The sequence below is a fragment of the Penicillium diatomitis genome (genome assembly GCF_028827545.1).
Source record: "Penicillium diatomitis strain IBT 30728 chromosome Unknown utg000003l_segment0_segment0, whole genome shotgun sequence".
NCBI classification, from domain to species: domain Eukaryota; kingdom Fungi; phylum Ascomycota; class Eurotiomycetes; order Eurotiales; family Aspergillaceae; genus Penicillium; species Penicillium diatomitis.
In genome coordinates, this window is record NW_026623175.1 from 2,112,311 (window position 1) to 2,127,380 (window position 15,070).

Sequence of the window (15,070 nt, forward strand, 5' to 3'; positions counted from 1 at the left end):
AGCCTCGTTGGCAGCACATCCGTCAGGGGAATTCTACGATGAGATGCGACGGGACGCCTCTCTGGCAAGCCATTCGGTTTAGGCACCTGCGATGTTGAATGACAGTCGAGTCACCAGGCAGCCAGCCCATGGCAATGGGAAGCTGAGGTAGTCAAGGATGTTGGTTGATCCACTCACGTTTTCAGCCCTCTCGAGTCTAGTTGATGTTATCGATTCTCTGCTCATCTGTCGCAATTATTTCTAGATTAGGAAATCTCTTCGAAGCACCACAGAGTCCAGCACAGCCTCTGTCACTCTTCGAGTCTACCACATCTAGATCATGTCAAGTCGTCAGTATATAGGATGGGAATCTTCGCCAGACTTTGGTGGTTGATCATTCATTCCAAAATCCATCATTCACTGCCTCGAAACGTCAAGACTACGACTCGTCTACCAACTCTCATCTCGGCCTTGAGGACAAGCACATAATACCTCATCTCTTCGACACAAAAAACACGTCTTTCTCGACTTCCAACACCATGACGATCAACTACCGACACGGTCTCTCAGTCCTCGAATTGCTCGTTTACATTCCAAGCGTTTTCGTTGCAGTTTTCCTCGTCGCACGACATGGTCTCCGTACAAATAGCGGATTTCTTTTTCTCGCCATCTTCACACTCACTCGGATCGTGGGTGCCTGCTGCGATCTTGCTACGATAAGCAACCCTTCGATTGGGCTGTACACGGCGGCTGCAATCTGCAGCTCCATCGGTCTCTCCCCCCTGATGCTCGCCTGCTCGGGTCTCCTGTCTCGAGCGTAAGCCAACCCTTTTCATGCAAGCTCATGACAGCTGGGCCATTCTTCTTCTTGATCAGATTCAGATCTAACCTCCACCTCCAGTAATCTCTCTGTCGAGCAAACAACCGGACGAAGAGCCCTTCCAGACTTCATCTTCAGAGCCTTCCGCCTCCTCACCGTCGCCGCATTGGTACTGAGTATCGTCGGAATCACCTCCGACATGTCTGTCGAAGGCTTCGAGCACCCCGACATCAAAGTCAAGATCGGCATGATTCTCTTCATCGTCTGCTGGGCCGTACTGGTTGCGATTCTGGCCCTGCTTAGTCTTCGACTGGGCAGCATTGAACGAGGCGAGAAGCGTACACTTCTGGCCGTGGCCTTGTCCGCACCTTTCATTCTGGTGCGGTTGTTGTACGCGCTGTTCATGTGGTTCTTGCACAATGCGGACTTCAACATGCTGAATGGCAATGTCACCGTTCAGCTAGTCATGTCTGTGCTGGAGGAGATTGTGGTTGTGGTTGTTTGTCTTGCCATTGGAATGACTTTGCGCGTCCGGAGATGGAACCCAGTACCTGCTTCGGGGGAGGAGGAACCCATGACATCTTACCGATCACGCAAGCCGTGAGATCTATCGATGTCTTGAGTCTGTTTGCCTGTGGTACCCGAAAAATTTAGAAGTCGTGTGTTTCTGAAGAATGATATATCGTCTTGGATAACCATTCGGGTTGCTAGACTCTTTGACCGTAGAATTACTTTTGTCGCCATATTACATACACTCTTGAAAATTGCTCAATTGATGGAAGACCGAGTTTTCGTTACCACTCTATTTGATGATTGCGTAGAGCATCTACAACTACGTGAAATACTTTTGGTAGGATACCTAGGTAGTGGTACGAAGTTTCATGGATCATTTTATGACTGGTAAAACAATTCCTCGGGCTAAGATTACTCAACATTCGCTCTGTGAATCAAATCGAGCGTAAAAAAAGATGGACCCTGATCGGGGAACGAGCGACACTTCAAAAAAGCAAAAACATCCTCTCCGTGTAGCAGGCCATCAAGGCCAAGCAGTCACCGGCCACTCACCACCGAAGCATCTCAGCACCGCAATGGAACCAAAAGTCGCGGTTCGAGCATAAAGCTGTAAAGGGGCCATGTCTTCCAGCATCAAGCGCGATCCCCATCGAGAAAGAACAAAGAAGCGCAAAGGGCCCAAAATGATCCACCCTAAGAATATCGGTATCTGTCATCACTCATGAAACGGGGGCATCGTAAAATCATCAATCGTGTGGGGAACCCCGCGCAGCAAGTCAAGGCTCGGCCCGCTCTCTCGAACCCCTCGGCTTCGACCAAAGGAAAAAACAACATCTTGACAACGCCCAAACTTGCAAAACCAGCCATCACAGCCACACGAGAGAAGCTCTCTACCACTGCCTCACAATTTCATCCGACGGCGCGTCGATTCTGCGAAGGATTCTATCCTCGCGATACAAAGTGGCAGCATTAATGGTTGCGCCAATACGACGCATCGACATCTCAGATCGAATAGTCGAGCTTAGAGTCCTCAACTCATCGATGAATCCCTCGCAACTCATGAGGTCGGTGCGAGCTGAGGATAGGCGAGTGAGGTGCTGTCACAGAAGGAAAAAAGAGCATGTCAATCTGACTGATCTCATTTACACCAAACGGCGAGAAACTGGTGGTGGGATTCACTTACTGCGTAGAGCTTCTTTCTCTGCTCACGGTCGGGCTCATCAATGAGACGTTTACCCAGTCGGTTGACACATTGCGTGAGGTCTTCCAGGGATCGAGGCAGTGGAAGTTCGTCCTCGTCTTCGTCCTCGTCCTCGTCTTCGTCCTCATCCGAGATTTCAATTGACGGAGTCAAGGCATTCGCGGGTCTCTCGCAGGCAGGAGGCATTTGAGCAATGGAACTCGGCGCAGTCTCAGCTTCCACTGAACTTTCTGACCGTGTCAGCTCATTTGGGACTGGCTCCAGATTGGGAAATGCAGGAGCAATGTCGATCTGCACAACGATCTCCGATTTCGTGGGCTGCAATGTCGAATCCAGAACTTGCTTTGGCGACGGAGAAGCGGGACTGATGTCTGTCAGGATCTGAATTGGGGAGATCTCCAGCGCTAACATCGCGGACTGTTCAAAAGGACGGTCCCCCACGGTTAGAATTTCCGAGGGTGCGGCCGCAGTCGCTTCCAGAGGACTGGAGATCTTGATTCCAGAGTCTTTGAAGCTCTTACGCCCATGCTTTGTGCCCTTGAAGCTGAAATCACGCAGCTTGGCCCGGCCATCCTTGAACAATTGTGATCGAAAACTGACCACCGAACTGGGGTGCGACTCTCCCAAATGCACGTTGGTGTGAGAACGAGTCATCTTGTTCTGACCAGGAAGGTCTTGCTCGCTCCAAGTAGCCGTGACCGGGACTCTCAAAGGAATCGACTTCGAGCTGACTTCCGCAACTCCCTGCTGAAAGGCATTGGCCGTCCAAGAGCGCGGGAGTGTCGCTAAAGAGGCAGTCTCTCGAATGATTGGCTTGTGAGAGGATGAGCTAGGATGTATCGGCACCGGCTTGCGTGGGATCAGGGATTGAGTGGAAATGCTGCCGCGGAGTAGAGTCGGCGGTGACGAGGCATGGTCTCCTTTGACAGGACCCTCGAGGTATTTGCTCGCATTCTTGGAGATCTTCAGGATAGGACCATAACGCTCCCATTGCGACTGCTCAATCGCCGTGGGCGAGGACTCGGAGGAGCTGGCCTGGATCGTGCGAACAGTCTTGGCAGCAACAGCAATCACCTCCTCCCCATCGGATCCCGACTGGAACGCATCTGCGACGGTTCCCGTCTCCCTCTTGTTCACGCCATCTGTCTCACTGAGACCAAGGTCTGGCGGCGGAATAAAGATTCGACCCAAAGGCCGCGGGAGGCGAGAGACAGGCCGCCGGTGACCTCGGGTGAGGGACGTATCGGAGACGCTACCCTCATGATGAGCTAGACAGGATATGTCAGCCAGATGTGGTTATCTGTCATGTAAGATTCAGTTCTCACTTACTTTGCACCCGGGAATGCTTCTCAGGATTGGGTCTACCCGTCAGCAGGTCAAAACGAGGACGGGTCAAGGAAGGTTGCCCGGATGAGGCCGAGGACTTGGACATCGCGGCTTCTGCTTCACTGTCAACGGATGATTTTCTGAGGTTTCGATCTAAGGTGAGGTTAAGGCCACTCACTTTTCTCTTCGGTCCGCTCCGAAGTGTGTCCCTGGTTTCGAGGGGTGATGCGACGGCGGAACATTCTCGTCAATGATCTGCCTGGGCGAAATTGAGGAAGACGCAGTTCTTGGGTGACGAAGGTGAAGCCGATTTGCGAAGCCAAGGAAGCTTCTTCAGTGAGGTCAGTCTCTGTGGAATACTACTTTGCAGAGTTGATGAGAGTTTAGAAAGAACTTACTGTTTCTCTCAGTTTGCTTTAGACTGAAGGAAGCGTTTGGGTGACCCGCCTCGCTATTGCGTTGTTTGGGAGCGAGCGCCGGAGGGGTCCGCAAGGCCGTCGAGGCCGTCGAGGCCGTCGAGGCCGTCGAGGCCGTCGAGGCATCTGACGGGGACATCAGTCTGATGACAGGCCACGGCGACCAGATGTTCTTCGCCTCATAGAAAAGCGGCTTGTATTGATTCTCGACCACACGTGGCAAAGAAGTCCATCTCACATGAAGGCTTCCATGATGAGATCGAGTCACATTCATTCTCTCCAAGGCCGGCAGGTCTTGTACGTCACACTCGCTGTCTATCTCTGTCGGCTCCATTGAGCCAGTTACATTGCTATCATTGTCCTGATAGCTGCCGGTCGTCACTCCTGACAAGGAGGAGCTATAGCGTGATTCCTCCAGAGGCTCGTTTGGGTAGATGGAGCGAATATCACGCGCATTTCGCTCAACGCTCCGCTACAAATTTCTGTGAGTCCTTGTATTTGACAAAGGTCTTGTCAACGGAGAGACAAAAGGGCATAACTGACCAAGTTTGGAAGACGTTCTCGTATACACTTCACAGTATGCTTGATTTTAGAAGGAAATCCATTCTACGTTCGTTATTAGTTTCACGCACTTTCTTCCATGTCGTCCAGGTTTGTTGAGACTTGGTGCCATCCTGGTGATGAGCATGCTTTGAAAGCTCTTTCACTGACGGTAGCATGCAGGTAATACGGTGATAGCTTTATCACAACATACCTTATTCTCTGCGGAATGATGTGACGCGCTGAGCTGATGGCCTCTGACGCGGCGCACCAGCTTTCGCAATTTTTTCATCCTTGCTGGACTCTGATATCAGCTTCAACCTCAAGACCCAATGATTGATGCCTTCATTGAAGACTTCAAGCTCCTCTTACTTACCGATCAGGATGTGGTATTTGTGGGAGTCGTATGCGAGAGATTGAAGACGGTTGAAGGTGGTTGAAGAAGAGAGAGAGAGGAAGTGGGTGTGTGTGGGTGGTGATAAGTAAGTGAGGATGGGATGGAACGACTCGAACGCGTCAGTGCTGCGTTTGCATGTCAACAAGGTAGACTCGATTCGAGTCCTTGAGTAAACAGACTGACGCGTGAACCCTCGGAGATTGAAAACCTCGGAGATTGACGGATATCACCGCCTTGTCGCGAGGAATTGGCTCATCAACAAGAGGTTCAGATCAATGACCGGGTGAAACCGGTGGATCTATGAATCGACCGGTAAGCGCCTCCTGATGTCAGAAGTGAGCGTTCATGTGAGTCTAAGCTCGATGATCACTGAACGTCAATTCTTTATGTGAAACTCAGAAGGGCTTTCAAGAAGAGCTGGCTAAATGGCAAGTTCGGTCATTAGGATTGCTTGTATTTGTCTGTCTGAGTATCAAACGTTCAAATGAATAGGATTGAGATATAACCAGAGGACGAGGCTGCCAGCATCTACTGGATACCACTGTAATTGCAGAAGAAATGGCCATGGCTGAATGCATTGGCCCCATATGCAAGCAACTGCTTGGATTGACCCTTTTGTCTCGACTCGCATTTATCGAGGTGCTTTTTCATGGCCGCTTTGGCAAGGACTCGGTTTCTGCCTCACGCTCTCGCTTCCTCTTTCCAGTAGACAAGCTGTTCGAGTCATCACTGCTATTGACTGACTCGCCAACATCACCCTCTTGGACTTCAGTAATCTCCCACTCAATAGAAGTGGATTGGTCAGGGCTGATTCCAACTCCACGGCGTTGTCGAATAAGACGACCAAGCTGGCTTCCTTCCACCAATTCCTCGAACCAGGGAATACCGTTGATAATACCACGATTCTGAGACCGTGAGAGATCTGTTTTTTGTCGTGATGGAATGACGATAGTCGAAGGTCTATCGTCGGACTCGGCCTCATTGACGGAGGTCCTTGCCATCTTGGTCTTGGGCTCGTCAACTTCCTCGTCGTCGTCCTCCTCCTCCTCCTCAAAATCAGGAAGTAATCCCAAGTCATCCAGAGCCCGTTGATGCTCACGTGACAGACTCTCAATGGACACTGACATAAAATCGGCCTCGTCATCCGGTTCCTCTGTCCAGAATGTCAAAGGGGTACCGCAGAATCCGCAAAAGATCCGACGAGTCTGAGGCGCATTGTGCGGCGTAAACACTCGACGAATGGACGTGTGAGTCTCATCTGGGAAAAAGGAGACAGTATGGGATTGATACCATTCGAGAGGGACTCGTAACCAGGAGGTGAGGACTTGGCCTGCATGAGTATGTGAGAAAGCTATGCTCTAAGACCTATTTCACACCTCCGTACTTACGACTGTCTCGACCCGTGTCAAAGTAGACCTGCGCATGGTCGGCTACATCCTCGGGGACCTGAATGGTATACTCATTGCGGCCGCAAGAGCATGACCCGTGAAGAGGCTCGTGAATCATAATGTTGCAGCGTTGTACCACGCCGGCTTTGGCTTTCCGCTACCGTAGGAGATCGATAATTGTATTATTGTAGATGGGATGCCTGAGATCGACTCATGTGTGCGTGTTGCTAGCTCTTGTGTTCTAGGATAGTCGTCCGGTATTAGGAAGATTGGAGCTCATTCGAGAAGGACACGGGTAACGAAAGAACTTTGAGCTGTCTGACGTGGTGGATGGACTACTCTATGACGTTTGAAAGGGCGCCAAGACGCCAAGTGCCCGAGGCGATTACTCCGCACGTTGACCTTAATTGATCGGCCTTAGTCGGCTTATCGGTCCTATCGGTTCCTTTCCTCTCCAACGATCTTTCTCCGGTGTTTTCGACAACTCGCGCCGTCGCTTACAATCATTGCTACACATGCACCACACGCACTACTGTGCTCGGAAGAAAGGCCTTCAAGAAGAAAGAATCTACCTGTTCTGCCTGGAGCTCCCCTCCGAGACCGTCCCTACACTCAACCCTTCGGTTCGCTCTCTTCCTCGGCCAGCAACGGCTCATTTTCCCCGCGCGTGATGAATCCCGACGGCGATGACGAACGTTCCTCCACGACGCCCACGGCTGGACCAAAGTCTGCTTCTGCGGCAGAAAAGGACAAGCCCCGCTTGACCGACCAGGAGAAGAAGAACAATCACATTGCTTCTGAGCAGAAGCGGCGAGCGGCGATTCGAGAGGGATTTGATCGACTTACAGAGCTTGTGCCGGGGCTGGAGGGACAGGGCCGAAGTGAAAGCATCGTTCTACAGAAAACGGTTGAATTCATACACATGAAATTGCGAGAACGGGAGGATCTGATCTCAGAGATCGAGCACAAGGGCGGTCGCGTGGATGACTCGCTTCGACCAACATAACCGAACTGCCGACGATTTCCTCGAGACACTTCAAGATCGGCAAAAGACCACCCACCAGACTCGACCCGCTTTCATTCAGTCCGATCGAACATGCAAGCTATCACTCCTCCGCATTCTACAATACCATATGGGCCAATCAACCTCGGTGGGTCATTTCCCGAGTCACCTTGCGCCATATCAAACCTAACCCTCACCGGACTCGAAGCCTTATTCTTATGACCAAACGATGTCGTGCTGAATCCACCCGAACATACGAATTCGATTAAACAATGTACTTCTTCAATGACTACATGCGATAAACCCCTCTTCAAGAGCCGATCCCAGTCACCTGTCTGCCCATGCGCGACATTCGACCAACAACAAAGTTTCATTTCCATCCTCATCCACATTCTACAGCGCTGGCAATACTCGTGTTCGTGATGGCGTATGCAAAATTTTCGAGTCTGGAATCAGGTAGGGAACAATCGACCATTATCACGTGCCTGTTTTTCCTTGTACATATTCTTTATCAGGACCAACCTGCCTAGCCATCACCCTAGATGTCAAGGAAGCTATGTGAGGTGGCAACTCCGTCTTAAAATAAAAAGATACTCAAGCCATCCTGCTCCCACTACGACTCGAGTATATCATCAAGACTACAGCGATGCGGGGGAACGTCAAGCTTGAAATCATGTGCCAACTGGGGCAGAGGATCAATAATCACATGTCAAGTTGTATAGTAATCAGCCGCACCTCAGGTTCTCAGGTACCTGGACTGACCTGGATGTACTATCCACCCAATCAAAGCTCGGGCGGACTACTTTGCTTTCATGGGCTGGCTGACTTGTAATTGATGGTCAATCTTTCGTTATTTGGTTGCAGACTTGTGGGATTCAAGCATCAAATATCTCCAACATCACTTCAAGTTTGCAGGTGCCATATGTAAGTGTTGGACTCCGGGCCGCCTTTTCAAACCCCATTTTTTCACTTGCAAATCCAGACTTACTAGCCGCCCGCATTCCCCGCATGCACCAGTTATGGTCTTTTTACGCTATTCTGACGGTTCCTTCTTATATGGCGCGGTATTGCAAGTGTAAAATATGATAGCTCGGGACCAGATCAAACGACGGTCACAGGAGAGGCTCTGCTAGCAGACTGATGATGGAAGAAGATCTGTACAGAGAAAAACTCTGAAAGCAAAAAAGAAAAGCTCCCACACCGAGAGTCGAACTCGGGCCTACCCGGTGAAAGCGGGTGATCCTGACCGCTGGACCATGTGGGATTCTATAGACAAGAGAGACGTCTTTGTATATATCACCCCAAATTGTGAGTGAAGCTAGAGACGACTCCTTCGGGTCAATTTCGTGGATCCGCAAGTGGCCAATGCCGGTACAGAATGTCGAGGAATATTCCCTTTTAGCATCGCGAGACCTTTTTTTTTTTACTTTCTTTTGCAACCAAGTATCTCGAATCCAAGCTTTCCATTTTGTCTGAGCTACGTATCTTCCAGGCTCACTGCACAAAACAAGGAATCATGTCAGATTCCAAAGATTCTCTCTTGGGCAACGAAGACCCCATTGACCCTCCCCCCGCATACGACCCTCCCAAGCCTACACGGGGCGCTCTCCCACGCCCACCACCCCTCGGTCTCCCCGTCTTGAATGCCCTTCGCAACAAGCGCGTCATCCTCGCCTCTCAATCGCCTCGCCGACGCCAGATCATCTCCTTCCTCGGCCTGCCCAACATCGAGATCATCCCCTCTAACGCCGAGGAGAACCTTCCCAAAACCCTCACGCCCTTCGAATACGTCCTCGGCACCGCGACCAAAAAGGCCCAAGCGGTCTACGAGCAGGAGATCAGCAATGAGACCGCCGGCGAACCAGCTCTTATCTTGGCCGCTGACACAGTAGTCGTGAACATTGAAGCGGGCACAATTCTAGAGAAACCGCGCTCCGAGGCTCATCACGTCAGTATGCTGCGAGCGCTCAGAGACGCACGGGACCATAAGGTGTTCACGGCGCTGGTCGCCATGGCGCCTTTGGCGAGCGCGAGACAGCCCGGGTATGCGATGGAGTCGGTCGTCGAGGAAACGAATGTGCGGTTTGATGGCGAGGTGACGGATGAGTTGATCTTGGCTTATGTGCGCACGCGCGAAGGGGCGGATAAAGCGGGCGGGTATGGTTTGCAAGGTCTGGGGTCGATCTTGGTGGAGAAGATTGATGGGACGGCCGATAATGTGATTGGCATGCCGCTGAAAGCGACGTTGAAATTGATCGAGACGGTCATGGCCAGGGCAGATGATGAGGATCGATTGCCGGATGACCCGATATTTGAAGAAGACGAAGACGAGGACGCCTTTTGAGTGAACCTCTCCTCCTATACATAGCCCGGCAGTTTTGAGAGCTCTTTGCGGAACCCCAACTATAGACGTTGCATTATGCAGGATTTCAGACATTGAAAACATGATCTTCAATCCGAGTGCGGTCTGGAACGACCTGTTCAGACGTGGGGAGTGTTTTGTGAACACAAGACATGTGAGAACAGCAACCTCCCACATGATCCAGAAGCCTCACTGGAAAAAGAAGGCGTATGGGGTTTCAGATCATCCAGTCATAGGTATATCAATACGGATTGTGGACTAGCTCGCTGATCAAATGATTGTCCGAGACTGGAGTACAGCCCGAATAAGGTAAGAGTAGATAAATTGAATGCTTTGGACATATACAAAGGCGAAACGCCCAGACCTGGAAAGGAAAAAAAACAGAACAAGCACATAGCTCCTTTTCAGACAACACATCCTACTCTATGCGTTCCAGATCCGGCGCAAGGCCTCGGTCACACCCACATCGTTCGTCTCAAACTCGTAGAGACCAACAGCGGTGGTAAGAGTGAAAGCGCGCAGAAGCCAGTGGCAGAAAGAGCTGAACTTGGGAACACGCTGGGGGCGGAAGTAGTCAATGATGGCAGCCCTGCAGCAAGGTATTAGCATCGTCTGAGAGAGATCGGAATTCCCACAAGTGATGGTATACGCACTGGAAGCCGACGTGCGAGTGAGCAACAAGGAGAGTGCAAAGAACGGCGTCCATGACGGGGTTGAGGGAGCCCGCGGCGAAAGGAGCGATAGTAAGAGGAATAAGGCCGACGCTGACAGCTCTATAGATCAAAACAGACTTAGTGCAAAAGCTCACGAACAGAGCGCCATCTTTTATCTCGCACCTTTCGAACGTCCAGTGGTAGCTACCCTCCACGGGATGAGGAGCGGGGGTAGGAACAGGGTCGTTCACTATCAGTTGGGATTTGGATTAGCATCGCCGTGGATTTGACCGACTTTGCTCCTTCCAGTCAAAATCCGAAAATCAATTTCGAGTCCGCAAGGACGACCATAAAACGAGAGATCGGCTAGACTGTAGGTGTGTTCCGAAGCGCGAGATAATCCGGGTATTCGATACGTACTGGTTCCTTCGATCTTCTCTGCATATCAAACACAAGTTAGCAACAACGGAACTAAGCAGCCCATGAAGACCTGTCTCCACCGATCACAGGAACCCAGCTCTCGATCAGGATCGTCTCCGATATCACGTACGAGGCAGCGGAGGCAGGATTTGCTTTCGGGCGGAGGCGTGGAATGCGACCACTTGCGACACGCCAACATTCTGGCGCAGCAAAGGCGACCGGTTGGCCGCAAGAGACTGTCGAACCAGCGATGAGCGAGCAAAGGAGGCCATTGTGAAAGACAGGCTGTGTGATGAAGGACGAAGACAGTCAACTCACACGAGGAATGAGGTTGAAGTGCCTCGGGAGTCCGATTCGGTATGTCATCTTATTGCGGGTCAGGTGATTGGTTGGCGTCTTTCCGCCCAGCCGAGATTGGCCGATGCGATCATCACCTTAAATGTGCATCCTGGCTTCTTCATCGGGAGTGATGGTGTGGCCAAATGCTCTTACAAGTAACAACAGTTTACGTTGCCCGCAACGTGTTGTCGAGGCTCTAGTACAGAAGCAATTTCCCAGTCTACTACCTGGCACCATCTGGTCCTTGTGTCTGAGCTTTTCTTGTCGCCAATTGACAGTCCTGTCAATTGCCTACACTACTCATGACTCGTCTTGAACGTACTTGAAATGATCAGAGAAAGCTATGGGGAAGATTTGAAATTCCAAAATTTTGAATTGATTTCTCGGATTGATAATTGCCGCGCCTGTCGTGCTTCTATCTAGTCCTAATCCAATCTCACATGATTTTGCTTCAAACTACTAATGTGGGGGGTATATTCATATCGGGTCATTGCTTAGAACTTGAGGACGGCCTTGCCCATGTTCTTGCCGTGGAAGATACCGACAAGGCCCTCAGCGGCGTTGTCGATACCGTCGGTCTCGTGGAGAAGAACCTTGAAGGTGCCCTCCTTGATCCACTTCTGAACACGCTCCTGGTGCTCCTTGGTGTAGACGGGGCCCATGTCGGGATCAGCGACAATGAAGCCACGCATGGTGATACGCTTGACGAGGACGTTCTGGATGTTCTTGATGGGGTAGGGGGCAGAGTTGTACTGCGAGATCATACCGCAAACAACAACGCGGCCAAAGTTGTTCATGGCATCAAGAGCAGCCTCAAGATGCTCACCACCGACGTTCTCGTAGTAGATGTCAATGCCCTCGGGGGCGAGACGAGCCAGAGCATCGGCGGGCTTCTCCTTCTTGTAGTTGAAACCACCGTCGAAGTTGAGGTCCTTCAGGATATAGTCAAGCTTCTCGTCGGAGCCGACGGAGCCAATGACGCGGAGACCCTCGTGCTTGGCGAGCTGGCCAACGAGCTGGCCAACGGCACCGCTAGCAGCGGAGACGAAGATGGTCTCACCCTTCTTGGGCTTGCCGATGGCGTACAGGGAGGAGTAGGCAGTCAAACCGGGCATGCCGAGGGGACCGAGGAAGACACGGATATCCTCAATGCCGAGGGGGTTGTCGAGCTTACGAACCCGGACCAGGTTCTGCTTGTCGAGGGCAACATACTCCTGGACGGGGACGTGGCCAATGACGAGATCACCCTCCTTGAAGGAGTCGGTGTTGGAGCGGATGACCTTGGCAATGCTGGCGCTCTCAATGGGCTTGTTCAGATCGAAAGCAGGAGCATAGGACTTGGTCTCGGCAGAGCGCATGCGGCCGCGCATGTAAGGGTCGAAGCTGGTGTAGAGGGACTGGAGGACAACGCCATCGGTAGGAGCAGCAACGTTGGCGTCATAGGTGGCGTTCTCAATGGTGAGGTGCTGGCCGGGGACGGGGTATCCCTGAGGGATTTCCTTGAAGATGAGAGCTTTGTTGGCCATGATGTGAATATTATAGGGGGTGGTATGGTAGGTAGAGCGTGGAAGGTAGACAGTAGTGAGTATGGTTGACGATGAAGAAGGCCAGCGGCGGCCTGGCACTTATAAGTACTTCTACGTTTCACGAAATCGGAATCAGCCAGCCTAAAAAAAAAAATAAAAGAATAAATAGAATAAAAGAATAAAAATCCAGTCCCTCAATTGACCCCTCAGTCGACCATGAAACTACCTCGTGAGACTCACAATAATAGATCAGGCGTAGGACTACTCTCCGTCGACTCCGTACAAAAAGGGAAGCGGGGCAGAGAAGGACCGAGGCACAGCGTCAGAAATCGAGGTGCTACACTCGGAGTCCTTTCACTCCCCACACGTTGCCATCGGCTCAATTTTATTATAAAGCAGATTTTGCCGCTTGCCGATCGAACCCGGAGAAGCTTCTCGACATGGCGGTAGATCCACCTTCGTTGAGAGGTTCCATGCCTTCCAGTATCACGCATCACGAACAGAAACAGCCTCGCGGGTCCGGACCGTGGTTCAATATGATGGACCTTCTGGTGGGAAATTGGCTGTAGATGTAATCCTTTCTTGACGTCGCCACACCCATGCGGTTGAAGGCATGAACCCCTCAACTGAACAGTCTTACGACTTGACCTAGTCTTACAAGAAAAATGGGATTCATATTTCGGTCTTGCGCTCCCTAATGCAGAATAGATCCACTTTCCTGCACATCATTCCCTCGCTGCCATACTACCAAGTCACATCTGGAAGAAAAAGCTGGATATTGGGCAAGAGATGCGCCTTGCCAACCCGAGGAGGAAACAATGATCGAATTTAGAAAAATAATAACTATAATCAACTGAATTATCGGACAGGGAATGGTTTGAGTACATGCGTACATCTCATCCAAACATCACGAACTGTGCGGCGAACATTAGTAAGTATGAGATGGATTCTCGATGGGTACAATTTGTATCCATCCGCTCAGCGGACCATCTCCTGGCGATGCTTTGTATAAATGATTTTTATGAAAACCACCGCAGTCAAATGAAGAGATTTCTTCATAGTAGTAGTCACGACCCCACCATTGTGGCGGTGGAGCCTCGGAGTAACTCAGCCCGCCTCAGACCGACGGAAGACGGCCAGACTAGGAAAGACGGCCGGATCAATGATGGGCGAGAGACTGAGAGGACGGACACTTGGACGTTGGCCATTGAAACTCATGAAGCACCAAGTTCTCATTGCGCTAGGACTTATGCTGGGGCAAGATGGCAGTATATGGGTGCAGGCCGGACAGAATTGGCCAGTCCACGTTGCCGGGCTCGGTCCTCGAGGCACATATTCATGATGCACCTCATCGAGTTGTTTGCGGTAAAACGGCGTGAACACCACAAGCCACCACCAAATCAGTACTGCTAGGATCCGAACTCTTTACGTAGTCCAGTACATGATGTTGTACTGCTCAGTTACAGTGTCTGAGAGTGTACACCCTACACAGTAGTGACAGTACATACTGGCGGGGTGCGCCATTCGAGACTTAAGAAAAGTCTGCGGTCTGTTGAGTGAGACTTTGATCACGCTGGTTTGACATTGACTTGACGTAATCAGTACGTTCAAGGTTCAAGCCCCAAATCATGACAGGTACATATAAACCTTTAGGTAGGCAGTTCAGATGTTACCTGCGATATTAATTGAGCAAGCTTGTCGGGATATGAAATCTTCTTAAGATCCAATGACCACAGTATAGCGACAAGTCCTTGGTTGACCAATACTCAGATATATCAGGATATTGTATTATGAGCTTAAGAAGTAAGTACTTCATGGCTACCTGAATGCAAGTTCTCGCAGATGCAACTTAGGACAGCGCAGGGTGGGACCTCGCCGAAGACAATGACCTCATTCATGATCCTGCAGGTACCAACAGCAGACTGCTGGGCACATCACGTGACCTTAGTACGCATCAATATCACTACAGACTACAGACTACAGACCTCGCGCTCGCTCAGAACGGTGGACGTCAGAGAACATACTCGGAAGAGAACATGTCGATAGTCAAATATCAGTAATTCAGCTTTGTGGTTCAACGCCCTGACTGTATACCCTGATCGCTCACTGGGCATCCGCCCTCAGTCTCTCGTCTCACAGTCCCTAGATTCCTGGAGTCCTGGACAATAGTTTAGGGAAGACCCTTTT

General features: G+C 50.9%; 7 protein-coding genes across 7 annotated transcripts; 3 read left to right on the plus strand and 4 right to left on the minus strand.

Annotated features, from left to right (window-relative positions):
• Positions 1–518: 518 nt before the first annotated feature.
• On the plus strand, positions 519–1,403 carry N7539_002923 (uncharacterized protein; the record flags this gene model as incomplete). Its single annotated transcript, XM_056932526.1, has 2 exons — positions 519–796; positions 881–1,403. 2 exons carry the CDS (start codon positions 519–521, stop codon positions 1,401–1,403), a joined length of 801 nt encoding a protein of 266 aa, XP_056792485.1.
• Positions 1,404–2,202: 799 nt separating this feature from the next.
• N7539_002924 (uncharacterized protein) lies at positions 2,203–3,945 on the minus strand (the record flags this gene model as incomplete). Its single annotated transcript, XM_056932527.1, has 3 exons — positions 2,203–2,409; positions 2,496–3,781; positions 3,843–3,945. The coding sequence occupies 3 exons, from the start codon at positions 3,943–3,945 to the stop codon at positions 2,203–2,205; spliced, it is 1,596 nt and encodes a 531-aa protein (XP_056792486.1).
• A 1,894-nt stretch (positions 3,946–5,839) lies between these two features.
• N7539_002925 (uncharacterized protein) lies at positions 5,840–6,698 on the minus strand (the record flags this gene model as incomplete). Its single annotated transcript, XM_056932528.1, has 2 exons — positions 5,840–6,522; positions 6,581–6,698. 2 exons carry the CDS (start codon positions 6,696–6,698, stop codon positions 5,840–5,842), a joined length of 801 nt encoding a protein of 266 aa, XP_056792487.1.
• Positions 6,699–7,250: 552 nt separating this feature from the next.
• N7539_002926 (uncharacterized protein) lies at positions 7,251–7,586 on the plus strand (the record flags this gene model as incomplete). The annotated part of the gene is made up of 1 exon (XM_056932529.1): positions 7,251–7,586. The coding sequence occupies one exon, from the start codon at positions 7,251–7,253 to the stop codon at positions 7,584–7,586; it is 336 nt and encodes a 111-aa protein (XP_056792488.1).
• A 1,513-nt stretch (positions 7,587–9,099) lies between these two features.
• Positions 9,100–9,927, plus strand: N7539_002927 (nucleotide diphosphatase; the record flags this gene model as incomplete). Its single annotated transcript, XM_056932530.1, has 1 exon — positions 9,100–9,927. The coding sequence occupies one exon, from the start codon at positions 9,100–9,102 to the stop codon at positions 9,925–9,927; it is 828 nt and encodes a 275-aa protein (XP_056792489.1).
• Positions 9,928–10,368: 441 nt separating this feature from the next.
• On the minus strand, positions 10,369–11,290 carry N7539_002928 (CybS family protein; the record flags this gene model as incomplete). Its single annotated transcript, XM_056932531.1, has 4 exons — positions 10,369–10,534; positions 10,599–10,718; positions 10,782–10,848; positions 11,149–11,290. The coding sequence occupies 4 exons, from the start codon at positions 11,288–11,290 to the stop codon at positions 10,369–10,371; spliced, it is 495 nt and encodes a 164-aa protein (XP_056792490.1).
• Positions 11,291–11,851: 561 nt separating this feature from the next.
• N7539_002929 (MDR family NADP-dependent oxidoreductase) lies at positions 11,852–12,883 on the minus strand (the record flags this gene model as incomplete). Its single annotated transcript, XM_056932532.1, has 1 exon — positions 11,852–12,883. One exon carries the CDS (start codon positions 12,881–12,883, stop codon positions 11,852–11,854), a length of 1,032 nt encoding a protein of 343 aa, XP_056792491.1.
• Between the last annotated feature and the right edge of the window lie 2,187 nt (positions 12,884–15,070).